Genomic DNA, 15,572 nt, shown 5'->3' with positions numbered 1-15,572 from the left:
TAAGGATTTAGTGATTGCATAAAGCAAGTAACGTTTATTACTTTTTTTTTTCCCTACTATACAGCGAAGTGGAGTTCCCTGTGCTATACAGCGGCTTCTTATTAGTTATCTATTTTAGGGCTTCCCTGGTGGCGCAGTGGTTGAGAATCCGCCTGCCGATGCAGGAGACTCGGGTTCGTGCCCTGGTCCGGGAAGATCCCACATGCCGCGGAGCAACTAAGCCCGTGAGCCATGGCCGCTGAGCCTGTGCGTCCGGAGCCTGTGCTCCGCAACGGGAGAGGCCACAACAGTGAGAGGCCCGCATACCGCAAAAAAAAAAAAAAAAAAAAAAAGAGGTGTTTCAAGTTTGTGGATTTTCATTTTTGTCCATTCTCTTCTTGTTCCCATAGTTGATGTCTTATCTTTGTCCTCAGAAAGCTTTGATGAAACGAAAAAATACATGTATCAGACATAATCTTTGGGCTGGAAAAGATTGGAAGGCTGATGAGAGAGCTAGGCCATGGACATCAGCTAAAGCTGTTTAAAACAGCCTAGGAGTGAATTAAAAGACAGACTGATAAAAGACTGAGCCCTCACCCTCTGCTGGGTCTTAGCCCCTACCCCGGAACTTTTCAAAATATGACCTGACTGATCTGATCACGAGCATTGGAAAGAAGTCAGCATTTTAAAGATCATCATTTGATATTCTGCCTTTGTAGCACTTTTTACAAGCCTAAGATTTCCCTTTTCTTCAGATAGGTGAAAACGGTGATCCCAAAGCCTTCCTAATAGAGATTTCCTGGACAGAAACCTATCCCCAGACACCTCCAATCATATCTATGAACGCCTTTTTTAACAACACCATGTAAGTAGTGTTTCGTTTTCATGAGGTTTTTTTTGGTTGGGGGGCGGGGGCAGGGTAACTGTCTCTTTTACTTTTCTCTTAGCAATGTATGTCTCGTGCATTGCAGATCGTCAGCTGTAAAGCAGAGCATTTTAGCCAAGTTACAGGAAGCGGTGGAAGTCCATCTCGGGACGGCCATGACCTACACGTTGTTTGAATACGCCAAGGACAACAAAGAGCAGTTCATGCAGGGTCACCGTCCTCTTCATTCTGCTGTGAGCACGGGGTTCCGTTTCACCATAGTTTGTTTTGTTTGTTTGGGTTTTACTCTGCTAGTAATTCATTTTTGCTAGTTATTATTTTTTAAAAATTGGAGGGAGACTTTGTGTTAGATTTTAAAATGATAGTTACATCTGAGTTAAATAAGAACAGTGAATTTTAGATTTCTTACTGTCTACTTATCTTCAAAAATGAAATTATATTCTCTAGATTTTACCCTTCACATAAGCCTAGAATACTTCACGGGTGGGCCAAAACTGAGCTGTGGAGAGCCAAATACTTTTTCAAGTTTATTTAACATCTTCATAAAGCTCAGATAGAAGATTTCTTACATAGTGCTGAAATACATATGAAATTACGTACTTTCTCCATGAGGCTTATTTAGTTGTTAAGTAGTCCTGCCACAGTTCAATTGGAAAGTGTTGCAGCTTAAGGAGACTTTATTAAATAGGAAAAAATTATTTTATTTCTAGAATTATTTTAGGAAATAATCATCGTTTATGACCTTAAGCAGGTATGTGTTAGACCCCTTTGCACCAAGTCACGCACTCCAACACTTTTCAGTGGTCAGTGTCGGTTGAGTTTTGTCTTGTAAACCAAAGGCCACGAGCAGTTCTGGCTTCCAGGTTCCCCATGAACACAGGTTGACACTGAGAGGCAGCCTGGAGAAGCAGTGGAGGGCGGTAGCTCCTGGACCGGGGGCCAGACCGCATGGCCCTGAGCATGCACTCCTCTGCTGTGTGACTTTGGGCACTTTCTTAATCTCTCTGTGCTCAGCTTTTTCATTTGTAAAATGGGGATTATAATCGTATCTACCTCATGAGATTGTACTAAGGATCAAATGAGTGATAGCTGTACACCATTTATGGCAATGCTTGGCATGTAGTAAGCATTTTAAGTTTTGTCTGTCTGACTACATGACCCCAGATATTTAAAAAATTTCCTTCATTTCCTCTGGGAGCCAGGAGGTTCTAAGTAGGCATATGTGATTTTTCTGAAGACATATTTAACTTTCAAATAATAGCACATTAACTGAATTGTAAAATTACCTTGGCACTTCAGAGCTTCAGCATAATCCTGGTATCGGATCTTGTTTCTCAGGGACCTGGTTATAACAGTATAACTAATATTATGGCCTTCAATGTGAACTTTTAGGAGAGTGAAACCAATAATGTGCTAAGGTGCCTGATCTAATAAATGAATATAATAATAAAGGATTCTTTTACTTCACAAACCTAAAAATTGTCAACTCATTTCAGGATATAGCCATATTTAGTGTAATTCAGTAAGTTTTAAGCCTTGAGTCTAAGAATTTGTTCTTTTTTTCTAGGCGTCCATAAGCAATATCATCTCAGTTGAAACTCCTAACACAGCCCCATCAAGTAAGAAAAAAGACAAAAAAGAACAACTTTCAAAAGCCCAGAAACGTAAGCTGGCAGATAAAACAGGTTTGTGGTGTTTTTTTTTTCTTTTATAACGCGTAACTGGGTTGCTTTTTGGTATGATATGGATGCCTAATAAGTATATTTAGATTTAGAAGATGAGTTCTCTCTACTCTTCATTCTTGGAACATTTGGATCAGAGACTGTTTTAGGTCACAGACATATATTGAAAATATTTACTACTACTTTACCACAAGAGATAAACATTTGAGAAGAAGGTAAAGTGGCAAAGTAACTATAAATGAGTCTGAAGATTGTAGACCATTAGAATAGTGTACAGATGTGTGTCCTACTGGTACCCTCTCTGACATGTTTGGAATTTTCCTGTTTGTTTACCTTTATGACAGATAAGTGTATTTTTGAAATTTTTTTGAAATATAGCTTTTGTTTGAAATGAAGTCTGGTATACCATCAGATCTTAACACAGTAAATAATTTAATGTTTTCGTCTATAGTTGACTTACTTATACAACAAGATTTAAGAATATATATTTGGTCCTTTTTCTTTATTTAACCTAAAACTTTGCAAATTGACATCAATCTGTAAACTTTTTTCCCAGTTAAGGAAAATGAGGACATTGTCATGTGTACATATACATATTTCTATCCACATACACAGGTGTGTACATATACTTACGTCTGTATGTGTGTGTTATTGCTGTATGGTTACAAGCTGCCCTTTATTAAAAGAAGTGACCCTTTTACTTTGGTGAAGAGGTTTAAAATAATACCCTTTCTTTTATAAAGTGATGGTAGTTTTTGGTTATTTATGTTTTGTTTAATGTCATTTGTGGCAAAATAAAAAGAAAGCAACCGTGTTGGCCCTCAAAATACATTTTTTGAGATCATATTGGTTTATGAAAAAGAAAATCTGGGACTCCATTATACCTACTGTCAAAGCAGCATTAAAGTATAAACAACTGAAGCAGTAAATTGTTAGCCATTACAATCTGTTTTTTAGAATTTTGGTTCATCTCTTTTCAGAATGTTTTAGCATGTATGTCAGTTTGTTACTGTTGCTTTCATACCTAATGACCTACAGTTGTTCCCTTTCATTACTATCTCCCTACCTCCCTCTCCTTGGCGATGCCCACCTAAAAGTCCTTATCTTCCTGTAAGTATGGTGCAGGAGCTTGTGACTTGAAACTTGCATTCTAAATAAAACTTTAATGGGACAGTCGTGGCATTGTGGGTAAGTTTTGGTTACCAAAACTGGTGATCTGTCCCCGTGCCCCCTTATAACCAGTAACCAGTGAGATAAGATTCTTATTGGCATGAAGGAGAAAAGAGCCATTAGTGTCTAAAATTGAGCTCCAGTGATATTATAGCTTTTCTCCTATAAGAATCACAGGTTTAGTTTCTGTTTCTCTTCCTATACAATTAGTGTCCTTGATTTGAATGCAGATTTTGAAGGTTTCACAAAATGAGACATATATAGATACATCAAGCAAAGAGGAAATCAAGACATTTTAAATTGAAAAATTTTAGACTGCATTTATTAAACTATTTTTCAAATTTGAATATTCTATTAAAAGAGTGAAATTACTTCATAAACTATAAATTCTTATAAAAGGGTTGGGCTTGCTTTTAAGCACGCCCAACAGATTAAAGCCCTGATTAAGGAATGTCAGATTAAATAATGGATATTTTATCAGAGCACAGCAGTTAATAAATAAGTTGGCCCGGCCTCCTCTTAGGTTTGCGGGCAGACGTGTTGCAAAGGCCTCTTGTCTTGAGCCTGCTTCCTGGTATGAGCACTAAACTCACAAAAGAGCCAACCTGACTCAACTTCTCACCTCGGTGAGCAGGGACCTTCCATTGTGTAACCCGTTAATACATTTGTTGTGTAGAGTAGTATATAAAATCGTACTTAAATTTAAATATTACTGATGGGTCTTAGATATAAAGTTACTGTTTTCATCCTTTAGATCACAAAGGAGAACTTCCTCGAGGTTGGAACTGGGTTGATGTGGTGAAGGTATGTAATATTTATATTTCAGGCTTCAAAAAATTGTTACAGTTATTGCCATCAAGTAATGAAATTTATATCTTCCATTTTCTCCCCTTCACCGTTTGGATTTTACTGGGATGTCTGTTTCCTTTTTCACGTTCAGCATGTAAGTATTTCTGAAATATCTCACATGTTTCTCTTCCCTACACCCTCAGTTTTAGGTTTTCTTTTTTTAATAATGGAAAATCTGTAGAAATGATTTATAACTATAGTAAAGTGTGCCTGTTTATGTAAGTACATCTTAAGACTAGACGTACTAAAATATGACTCTAAATTATAGATAATACGGAACTTGAAACAAGTCAAGAAAAGGAGTGCTTTGATTTCTTAGTAGAAGTTAATTAAGTATTTTTTTACGGCAGACCCTAAATGTAATTTCCCACCATTGTCAAGAAAGATTTTCTGCTTTTGTTGTTGAAAGTTGTTTACTTTCCACTTGGAACTTTTTGTCCCCTTCTCTCTGTTTTTTTTTGCCTTACTTGTCAACGGGTCCTTAACACAGCAAGTTAATGCCTGTCTAGGACTTCCTGAAATGAGTTTTCATGCCAATTAGTGTCACTAGTGTTGTGTGGGGTAATTAATATGATCCAAGATTAGGATTAATGAGGACCCACAAGTCTGGGTAATTTACAAGCAGTGTATTCTTAAAGCTTATTTTGAAGCCAGCTGTTTGGGCCAAAGGATGCCTTTTCTGTAGAACCTATTTGAAGTGATTTTTGTGCTTCTAAAATCTAGGACAAAAATATTACCTGAGAGTAGGGAGCCATGAGCCACAACTGGAATAAGGAAACACAGCACACGCAGACCTTGTTTTATTTCAGTTCACTTTATCTTGCTTCGTAGATACTGTTTTGTACAAATTGAAGGTTTGTGGCAATCCTGCATTGTCAGACGATGGTTTGCATTTTTTAGCAATGCAGTATTTTTTGATTAAGGTATGTGCATCATTTTTTTAGACATGCTATTGCACACTTAATAAACTGCGGTATAGTGTAAACATGTGTATGCACTGGGAAACAAAAAATTCGTGTGTCTCTCTTTCTTACAATGTGTGCTTTATTGCGGTCGTCTGGAACCCAACCCACAAAATTTTGAGGTCGGCCTTTACTACTTCTTGCCTTCCTGGGAAGAGGCTGACCCTATACAAGCCATTTGTGTGGGTGAAGCTTCTCTGGCGTTCTCTTATTGACTTGGGCCCCCGCCACTGATCCTTGATGGATACTTACCATTGTCCCAGGTGCGCCTGTATTTATCTCACCAGCTAAGTCTGCTCTCCCCTTAAAATGCTGCCTGCTCCAGAAGGAGCTGTCTCCCAAATCAGAGTAAGGATCCATCTTTTTGGTGTGGCCCATCCCAGCCAGGCATGGAAAGGAGAAAAATTGCGTCATCCCAAGTGGTCATGCTCTTCTTTCCCGAGAGCCAGAAGAGTCGTTTTCAGTTTTTTGATTTTGATGTAGACCTTTTTTTTTTTTTTTTTGTCGTACGCGGGCCTCTCACCGTTGTGGCCTCTCCCGTTGCGGAGCACAGGCTCCGGACGCGCGGGCTCAGCGGCCACCGCTCACGGGCCCAGCCGCTCCGCGGCACGTGGGATCCTCCCGGACCGGGGCACGAACCCGCGTCCCGTGCATCGGCAGGCGGACTCTCAACCACTGCGCCACCAGGGAAGCCCTGTATAATGTACATGTTAAAAAACATAAAACAAAAAACCTCTTAGGATCCTCAATTTTTAAGAGTGGGAAGAGGTCCTGGAGCCAAAATGTTTGAGAAGCACAGTTTAAGACTTGTATCACATTTTCAAAACTGTAAGAATTATGTAGTTAAGATGATAAATCTTAAGTGTTTTATACAATTTTAAAATTTTGGAATTCATTGTTTGTAAAAAAACAAAAATAGAAGACTATCATTCATTTTATAAATGGTACCTTTTGTATACTCTTGGTTCCAATTTGTTTCTTGGAAAGCTTCAAGGGATTTTTTTTACCCCTGTCTTCTGTTGAGGTTATGTTTTCAAAGAATCCTGTTTAAAGTAGCTGAGGCTAAAGTTGAAAAGTATTTCCATGTGGTGGGAGCTGTAGACGGTGCAAGTTACTTGAACCTTGTTGCCTGTTGTTCTGTTAACTGTAAATGTTGACTTTTGATATGATGTGGAAATCGTGAACTCAAATAATGTGATAGCTTAAATTGGTTGAATATTTCTTTCATCTTTTTTTATAGTTAAGCAAAACGGGCTCTAAAGATGATGAATAGCACTTGGAATTGGAGACGAGGGAGGAACAGCGTCCTTTAAACAGGAAACTGGGTTCAAAAGCTTTCATTACTCTTTTCTGGTATTGAGGTGGCATTTTATAAAACAATTTTTTTGTGTGTTTCTTACGTAAAAAAATGTTTTAAGCTGAGAGTTCATGAAGAGATCTGGTTGTATTAAATTACTTCCACAAACTTGCCTTAATAAAAGGTGAAAATGTTACTGTTTAGTATACTTTGTGAAGCCAGTTGGCCTTTGTAAATGGACAAATATGCGGAATTATAAATCGTCAGTGTTAATCTATGTGATCTTATTCTGGTGGATGTGATTTTTTTTTAAGGAGTATGAAGCGCTTTCCAAATTCTCATCCCAGTGGAGCAGGAGACTGAGTGAACAGTGAGTTCACAGCATGATCCGTAGTAATAGGGTTCTCGTCGTCTTTACGCCTTCGTCCCTTCTTTCTCTTAATTACTGAAGTGTAAATGGCTTCAGAGAAACTTAAATACTAGTATTTGAACTTTATACATAATATTCTTTGTAGTTCCTTTTTATTTTTCAAGGGTGAACTGCTTTTTAATAAATGAATATCTGTTTATACTTTCCTTCTGGTCTGGGTTATGATGTTTGATCATGAGAGCTTTCAATGGTATGTGGAATAGGAGAAAGAAAGAAGACCAAATCTGCCAAATACGTTAGAAAGCATTTGACTAGAAGTGCTGGTTCCTATTTAAAACCGTTCTCTTCGCTGCATATACCAAAATGGGAGTAAAAGATGCCTTAATATTTAATTTTTATATTGTTAGAGACAATGGTTTTCATAAATTCCTATTTATCTGTTGTTGTGTATTTTTAGTTGTTTGATAACTGAGTTCTTCTGAGTGGTTTCACACAAAACCACATTTCAAGCTTTGTTTCTTTTCAAGTATCGAAATGTATGCCTCAGCCCACTCATCTTTGTAAAAATAGACATAGGAGTCTTTCGAGTGCTGTTTTAGGAGGAAGTTACTGATGTGTATGTGCGATTTACAGTGATTATGTATATACTATACCCCCCAGCTTCAAAAACACATCGAACGACGGCTGTGGTTTCTGGAAGAGTCAGTTGTTGGTTCCTCGGTTACACCTGTGCAGCTCGGGTCTGAGTTTTGAAAGAATAGTCGACTTTCAAAGAAGTTTCTTTATCAGAAGAGCAGTTTGAGTTATAGCCATGGTTTTTGCTGAGCTAACATTGGCTCCAGTTAAACCGTTTCAATCATAAAGTAAGTATAATTATAGTGAAGAAGCTTGTCTCATTTTTAAATGCTGAATCACATTTTATTTCTTAAATTAATACGATAGAAACGTCGAAAGTCAGGACCACTGGAATATGCCAACTCTTTTGTTTGGGGGTTGTGTGTATAGTTTTTGTTGTGCTGATTTGTTTGCTTATTTTTTAAAGAAACTGAAACTGCTATGTCTGCTAGTGGAAGAAAATGCTTTGCTTTGCTCTGAAGATTCTGAAATTATTCAGGCATATCGTGGTTCATAGATTACAAAGAATAATGCTAGTTAAATGCCAATGAACTATTTTTACTCTTTTTATACGAAATGTACAAATTTTGGCGGGGGTGATGGTGGCAGCGGTGCCTCTCACTACCTTATGTAAAACACTTGAACATTCTCATCAATATTGCCATCATCTGTTTAATACTCCCAGTATATTTTCTCAACGTCTGTTTACCTAAAGTTGTACGGAATGACATAATAAGCAATAAAATCTGAATTACACCCAGTGATGTTTCTACATGTTTTATTTCACACATCACTTGAGAGAGAATTGTTGGTTCTATAACTGCACGGACTTATGGTACAAGATGTACCATCCAGCTAGAAACTGTTCCAAATGTTGGACCAAAAAAGGTTTTTTAAATGAACCGATGAGATGGTAAGATATACCCAGAGTCTAAAAAATTAAATGAAAGTTGGAACCTTGAGGTTAAAGACAGCCTCAGTTTTCACAGCCTCAGGGGGCCCAGAAGACAGGAGATGAAGTCCAGGATCAACTCAGGGTAAGGAGACATAACACATGCACACGTACACAGCACACATGAGGCTGAGACCTGTCCCCCATGGGGGTCCGAGGAAGAGTTCTTGTCTTGAACTTTGGTTCTGGGTGTAGTAGAGAATGTCAGCATCCATACGTGTACTCTCCTGCACTCATAACAAGTTATCTCATACTTGGGTTTCAGGCCAGATTCCTCCCTGCTGTGGGCAACCTCAGAAAAACCCTCAAGCCAGGATGGTACCAGGTGGGTAGAACCTCTGGACAACTGATAGAAATGACCACAAATCCACTCTGAAATGTTGAACCCACCCTCAATCCAGACCTCCAAAGAAGCCCCACGGAGTGAAAACAGAACAAGAGGTGTTATCTGGTAGGAATTACCTGGTCATCTATGATTCTGAATTTCAGTGTTTTTGATTAGTTGACAAAATCAGGAAGTGATGTATGGTCTAAAGTGTTTTTCAAACTGCAGTTTGTGATCCATTAGTGGGGAAATTAACTGAGTGTCTTTACCAGCAATTTTTCAAATGGAATGGACTATAATAGGATTAAACAGAAAATACCAGTATATACTACATGTTGTAAGAGTATTATGGGGTGTGTATGTGGAAGTATTATGTAAAATTTATTTCTTAAAAGTGAGTAATGGTGAAAAAAGTTTGAAAGCTGCTGATGAAAGTGTACAAAAGATGGAACAAACGTTATATGAAAACCGTTAATTTTTAGAAAGACAAAATATGCCTTTCAGAGTGCTAATAACATTTGTCGTTAATTTTGCATTATTACTGAAGACCAGTTAAGTAAAGCCACATTGCCTAGTATAATGGGAAAGGAGCAAAACGTTTGATTTGGAGTAGGATTTTTTTAATGACTTTGTCCTGCAAGAATTTTCATTATTACAGATTTACAGTTTTTGCTTATATGAAGAACTGAAGAGAACACCTAAGAGCTAATACCTGAATAAATAAATAAATAATTTTAATAACTCTAATTTCATACTGATGATAAGAACCAAAAATAAGAAAATGAGTTCAATTTTCCCACCATTTCTAGAGGTGTGATCATTTTCTTCCTGGGTTTCCTGTATCAATCCAGTTTCCAAAATAAATTATAACCTGCTGATGGTGGTCATAAAGTAGACAGGAAACACTCCCACCCCTGCCATTTTCCCCTATTTGTTACTGCTGGCAGCTGGGAAGTTCGAGAAACCTTGCACGTTTCTCCGCAGCCTTCTGATGCTATAAGAGATCTTTTTCTGTGGCTCCCACAAAGATTTGGCCTGTTGGGACACTCTTCTTGATGCTTTAAACAACAAACCATCTCTATGATCAGTTCTTTCTTATTTCATTCATAAAAGAGAATGCAAATTAAAAAGGAGGAAATTGTCGCCAGGGTTGGGAGGAGGGGTCAGGAGGAGGATGCAGATGAAATCATTTTGCTTCATAATTAAGTGGTTAGAAATTCACCTTGAAAGTTTTAATCTATGACAGTGTTTAGAATGCAGAAGGAGATAAGAAAGGTTTTCATGTAAGCAATTACAGAGGACAAGCTTCAGCAGCCTCACTGTGTGTAGACCGAAGACTCCTTTGCCCTTACATGCTCCAGAGCTTCATCCTGCAGCTACTGCAGGGTGACACTGCGTGTGTGTTTCTACAGAGGGTAGTAGGTGTTCTGAATCACTATCCACCTCGTGTGTGAAGGAACATACTAAGACTTGGACCCTTGTATCCTCAGAAAATCTGAATCCCTCTGAGGTTTCAGTGGATGCAAACACTTTATTAATTCCTACATTCTTTTCACTGTCTGTTTTGAATTCTTAAAATCACACCTTTTTCAAATTCTACCCAATAGTATGATTTTTTTAACACAAGTGTGAAAAATTAAAAGTGAAAACTTTTCCTCCTTTTTCTGTCCTATTTCTCTGAAGATTACTAAATCTAGGATTTGTCAGTTGGCCATTTCATTCGATCAATGCAGAATACACTATTCCTCACCTTCCAGGGACTGCTCAAAGATAAACTTTTTAATTGGTGGATGCTATTTATTTAAAATTCTCATGATAACGGAGAAATCATGGAGTGGTTACAAGAATGGCCATCCATCTGCTAAAAGGAAAACTTCACTCCCACTACATGCTGACAAATGCCATCTGTTAAGTTTTCCCCTTAGTTTCTTTTTCTCCAAGCCTTTTTTTTTACTCTGAGTTAAGGTGGACAGCCTCTGGAGGGGTTTTTTTCCCCCCAGCTTTATTGAGCTGTAATTGACATATAACACTGTAAGTACAACGTGATGATTTGATACACTTATCACACTAAGATTATTTAACACCTCCACCTCTTCATATGATTATTTTTGCGTGTGGTAAGAACAATTAGCATCTATTTGCCTTGCTAAGTATAAAATACAGTGTTGTTAACTATAGCCACCATGCTGGACATTAGATCCCCACGAGTTATTCATCTTATAGCTGGAAGTTTCTACCCTTTCACCATCATCTCCCAACGCTCCAGCCCCTGGCAGCCACCATCTACATTGTTTCTACGCGCTCAGCTTTTTTTGGATCCCACATACACATCCTGCAGTGTTTGTCGTCCTCTGTCTGGCTTATTTCACTTAGCACAAGGCCCTCAAGGTCCATCCATGCTGCCCCAAGTGGCAGGATTTCCTCTTTTCTCATGGCTGAATAATATTCCATCCTATAGAGGGCTTTGAGCAGAGAAGTGAGGCGATCTGACTTTTGTTTCAATGGTTTATTGTGGCTTCTGTGTTGGGGGTGGACTGAAGCAGAAGGGGTGGCAGGGAGAGAGCAGTGGGGAAGCTGTTGCCGAAATGCGGGTGAAAATCATGACGGCTTGAACTAGGGTGGGAGGTGGAGGTGGGTGACTAGTGATCAGCGTGTGGGTGTGTGTTGAAAGAAGTGCTCACAGGATTTGCTGACAGATCAGATGCAGGATGTGGGAGAAATAAATAGACGTGTATCAACAGTGGTTCCTAGGGAATTCCCTGGCGGTCCAGTGGTGAGGAAGTCTGCATTTTCACTGCTGAGGGCCCTGTCGGGGAGCTAAGATCCCACAAGCCGCATGGCGCCGGCCAGAAATCATATAGTGACGACTCCTAAGCTTTTGACCTGAGCGATTGCAAAAAGTCAGTTTTGTCAGAGACATTAATTCTCCCTAAATTATCCTACAAATTTAAGGTAATCTCAGTGAACTCGCAACTTGATTTTTTTTTTTTGGTAACTTGATTTTTAAAAGTAAAAAAAAAAGCTTATTCTGAAGTTCTTAAGGAAAACCAAGCACACTAAAACAGCCAGAAAAAAATATTGAAATAGAAGAGTAATAAAGCAAGATTAGTTCTACCCATTAGTAAAACGTACTTCAAGCAACAGGAATTAAAGTGATAAGGTACTGGCACCTTCTCTGTTCAATGAAATAAAATAGAATCCAGAAATGGATCTAAATATATACAGTAATTTATGATATCTCTGTAGAAAATACAGTTTCTTCAATAACTGGTATTAGAACAACTGGATAGCCACCTGGGGGGAGGAAAGGAAAGGCATTCCTATCTCACTATTTACATCATAGTAATTTACATAGATCAAGAAAAAAAATGATTCTTAAGTATATAATTTCAGAATGAGACGACCTTCCTTATGTTGGACACAAAACCCTGAAGCCATAAAATGCTAAGTTGGATGATATAAAAGTGAAAAAGCTCTGCATAGAAATAATTTCCATAAATAAGACAAACAACAAACTTTTTCTTTTTGAAAAAAAAATTAATTTTTGAAATAAAAATTACTTTCAATATATATACATAGAAAAAGCTCTTAGAAATTATCAAGAGAAGAAATTATCAATAGAAAAATGAGCAAAGAATGTGACAGTTTTAGAAAAGAAAATGTAAATGACTTAAAGAAAAAGACGTTCACTCCCATAATAAGAGAAATGAAATCTGCAGTGAGATTCCATTTTTCTCCTATGAGTTTGGCAAAGACTGAAAACTTTGGTAATAACATTTTGGAAGGTGTGAGGAAACAGGCTTTCTCCTACAAAGTTTTTTGAGTGTAAATTATACAACCTTTATGAAAGACAATTCAGCAATGCCTGTCAAAATCACAAATACCGTTGGTCCAGAAATTCCACTCCTAGGAATTGTTCCCACTTCTATGCTTGTCTATGTGTGAAATGATCCGTGTGCATGGATAATGTCCTTTACTATTACTCGTCCATAATCAGTATCAGTATCTTTAGGTATATCCTGGATGAAAGGCACCAGATTGGATTTGGGATCAAATCCAGTGTGGTAGAGTGACTCTTAAGCTTTTGACCTTAGCAACTGCAAAAAATCAATTGTTAGAGATCTTAATTCTCCTTAAATTATCCTGTAAATTTAAGGTAAACTCAGTGGTAGAGTGAAAAGGGCATTTGCATCAGAATCAAGCAGACGTATTAAAGGTATGCCCTTCCGCATTATTCGTGTGAATTTAAGTAAATGATGCCTCTCAGCCTCAAGTACTTCAACTGTAAGATGGGGACTTACTGGGAGAAGCAGACCACCATGAGGCCTGAGGACCCCACGTGTCTTTGCTAAGAGGCCAATCTACAAGGCCTTCCCATCCTCCGTCCCGAGGCTGATTCTCACCTTTCAAGAAGCAATACAGTTCCACTTTGTTAACAGTTGCAGCCGTGGGGACCAACTGCCTAGATTCAACCCGCGGTCCCCCACCCCGACCCCGCTTCCTAAACCCGTGAGCCTGTGTTCTCCTTAACACCTCCGGGCTTCAGTCTCCCCATTAGTATGAGCAGCCACCTGGTGGGGTTCTGTGTACGTTAAATAAGACAGAGGGTGGATAGTACGGAGAGCAGGACCTAGAATCTAGCGATGCTGACATTGGAGTTGTTATGTACCTGCTGCTTCTGTCCACAGAGGATTCGTGACAGATGAATAAACACACAGACAACCAAAAAGACATCAAGATGAGGGAAATGTAAAAAGCACAGCACCAAAGGGGATAAATAGAACACAGAGAATTTCCTATAGGGTCCTATATCGTGGCTACAGTTAGCCAGAAATTTAGCTCTGAGCTTTCTGCGGCTCAAAGTGAAAAGGAAAACAGGTACACTTTTTTTTTTTTTTTTTTTTTTTTGCGGTACGCGGGCCTCTCACTGTTGTGGCCTCTCCCGTTGCGGAGCACAGGCTCCGGACACGCAGGCCCAGCGGCCATGGCTCACGGGCCCGGCCGCTCCACGGCACGTGGGATCTTCCCGGACCGGGACACGAACCTGTGTACCCTGCATCGGCAGGCGGACTCTCAACCACTGCGCCACCAGGGAAGTCCTAGGTACACTTTTAATAGGCAAAAAGAGAAACGAAAAAGTCTTTGGGGGGACGCAAAGCTTTTTTAACTCTAGAAGAATTTTCTCATATTAAGTTTCACAGCAGAGATGCAGAGAAGCTTAAACCTCCCACAGCAAAAATAGTAATGGATTTCTTGAGATCATTTTTTTGTTTATTTCCATTCTGACGTAATTTCAGACCTAGAGAAAAATGGCAAAAACAGTACAAAGTCCTTTACACTTTCACCCAGACTCTCCAAGTGTTGCATTTGTTATATTTTACTATATACTTTATCATTCTTTCTCTCTCTCTCTCTCCCCACTCCTCCCTCCCTCTCACCCCAATTTCTCTATTTCTCTCTATAAATGCATACATATATACAAATATACATATTTCTAAACCATTGGAGACACTATGCCCCTTTACTCCTAAATACTTCAGTGTGTATTTTCAAGGACAAGGATGTTCTCTTACATAAACACAGCACTCTGATCAAAATCAGGAAATTAACATTGATACAGTACTATCGTCTAATATACAGATCGTTTCAGATTTCATCATTTTTCTCAAATGTCCTTTATAGCAAAAGAACAAAATTTTCTGTTCCAGGACCAATCTAGCATCAAACTTGCACTTTGTGATCATGTCTCTTTGCTCTTTAATCTGGAACACTTCTGTAGACTTTCTTTATCTTGCAAGACCTTGACATTTTTGAACAGTACGGGCCAGATATTTGTAAAATGGCCCTCGATTTTGGTTTGTCCAGTGTTTCTTCATGATCCTATTCAGGTCATGTTTTGGCACGAGTATCTTGGAAGTATCGCGTTCTCAGCGTGACCCGTCAGGAGACACAGCATACCTGCTCTTCTCATCCTTGATGATGTCAAATCTAAACACTTGCTTATGGTAGTGTCAGCCAGGTTCCCCCACTGTGAAGTCACGATTTCTTTTCTTTCCTTTGTTTTTTCTTTTGGCTGCACCATGGGGCCTGTGGTTCTTAGTTCCCTGACCAGGGATCGAACCCATGCCCCCTGCAGTGGAAGCGCAGAGTCTTAAACACTGGACCTCCAAGGAAGTCCCTGAAGTCACTATTTCTTACCTGTATAATTGAGAAATATTTCGTAAATAGATACTTTGAAATTAAGCAAATATTTTGTTCCAACTTTCCCCCTCTAGTTTTTATTGCTGATTCTTGCTTGAAACAAGAATCAAGGCTTTTAGAAGGTCTTATTTTAAAAAATAAATCCACAGTAAATTGCATTAATCTTCGTTCATGATTTAATCTATTACCCAGCAAAGGAGTATGATCAAGAGAAGCATTAGGGAGAAAGCCTTGCAGATTTCTAAGGTAAAAGAGCATTATTTTTAAAAAACTCTCTTCCTCAC

The 15,572-nt window shown here is 38.7% G+C and overlaps 2 protein-coding genes across 11 annotated transcripts in view; one reads left to right on the top strand and one right to left on the bottom strand.

The window, feature by feature from the left end:
- TRAPPC11 (trafficking protein particle complex subunit 11) overlaps positions 1–15,572 on the bottom strand; it is a 121,883-nt gene that overhangs the window by 47,640 nt on the left and 58,671 nt on the right. The window lies entirely within an intron of this gene.
- The window catches only part of RWDD4 (RWD domain containing 4), a 28,108-nt gene that overhangs the window by 4,864 nt on the left and 7,672 nt on the right, over positions 1–15,572 (top strand). For 2 of the 10 annotated variants that reach the window (XR_010838509.1, XR_010838510.1), the window contains exons 3-8: positions 735–844; positions 951–1,098; positions 2,433–2,550; positions 4,472–4,525; positions 6,769–8,058; positions 9,028–9,213. Coding sequence is in view for 2 of the 10 variants with exons in the window: in XM_059049182.2 (XP_058905165.1) it covers positions 735–844; positions 951–1,098; positions 2,433–2,550; positions 4,472–4,521; positions 4,658–4,747 (516 nt within the window). In the remaining 8 variants the exon portion in view is untranslated. Of the gene's footprint in view, positions 1–734; positions 845–950; positions 1,099–2,432; positions 2,551–4,471; positions 4,526–4,657; positions 8,571–9,027; positions 9,214–15,572 lie in introns of those variants that run through there. The other 8 variants (XR_010838508.1, XR_010838514.1, XR_010838513.1 and 5 more) reach the window with 8 other exon arrangements.

This window comes from Kogia breviceps, chromosome 20 (genome assembly GCF_026419965.1).
Source record: "Kogia breviceps isolate mKogBre1 chromosome 20, mKogBre1 haplotype 1, whole genome shotgun sequence".
NCBI classification, from domain to species: Eukaryota; Metazoa; Chordata; class Mammalia; order Artiodactyla; family Physeteridae; genus Kogia; species Kogia breviceps.
Note: the sequence above shows the minus strand (reverse complement) of the source record. Positions and strands in the feature narration are given on the sequence as shown.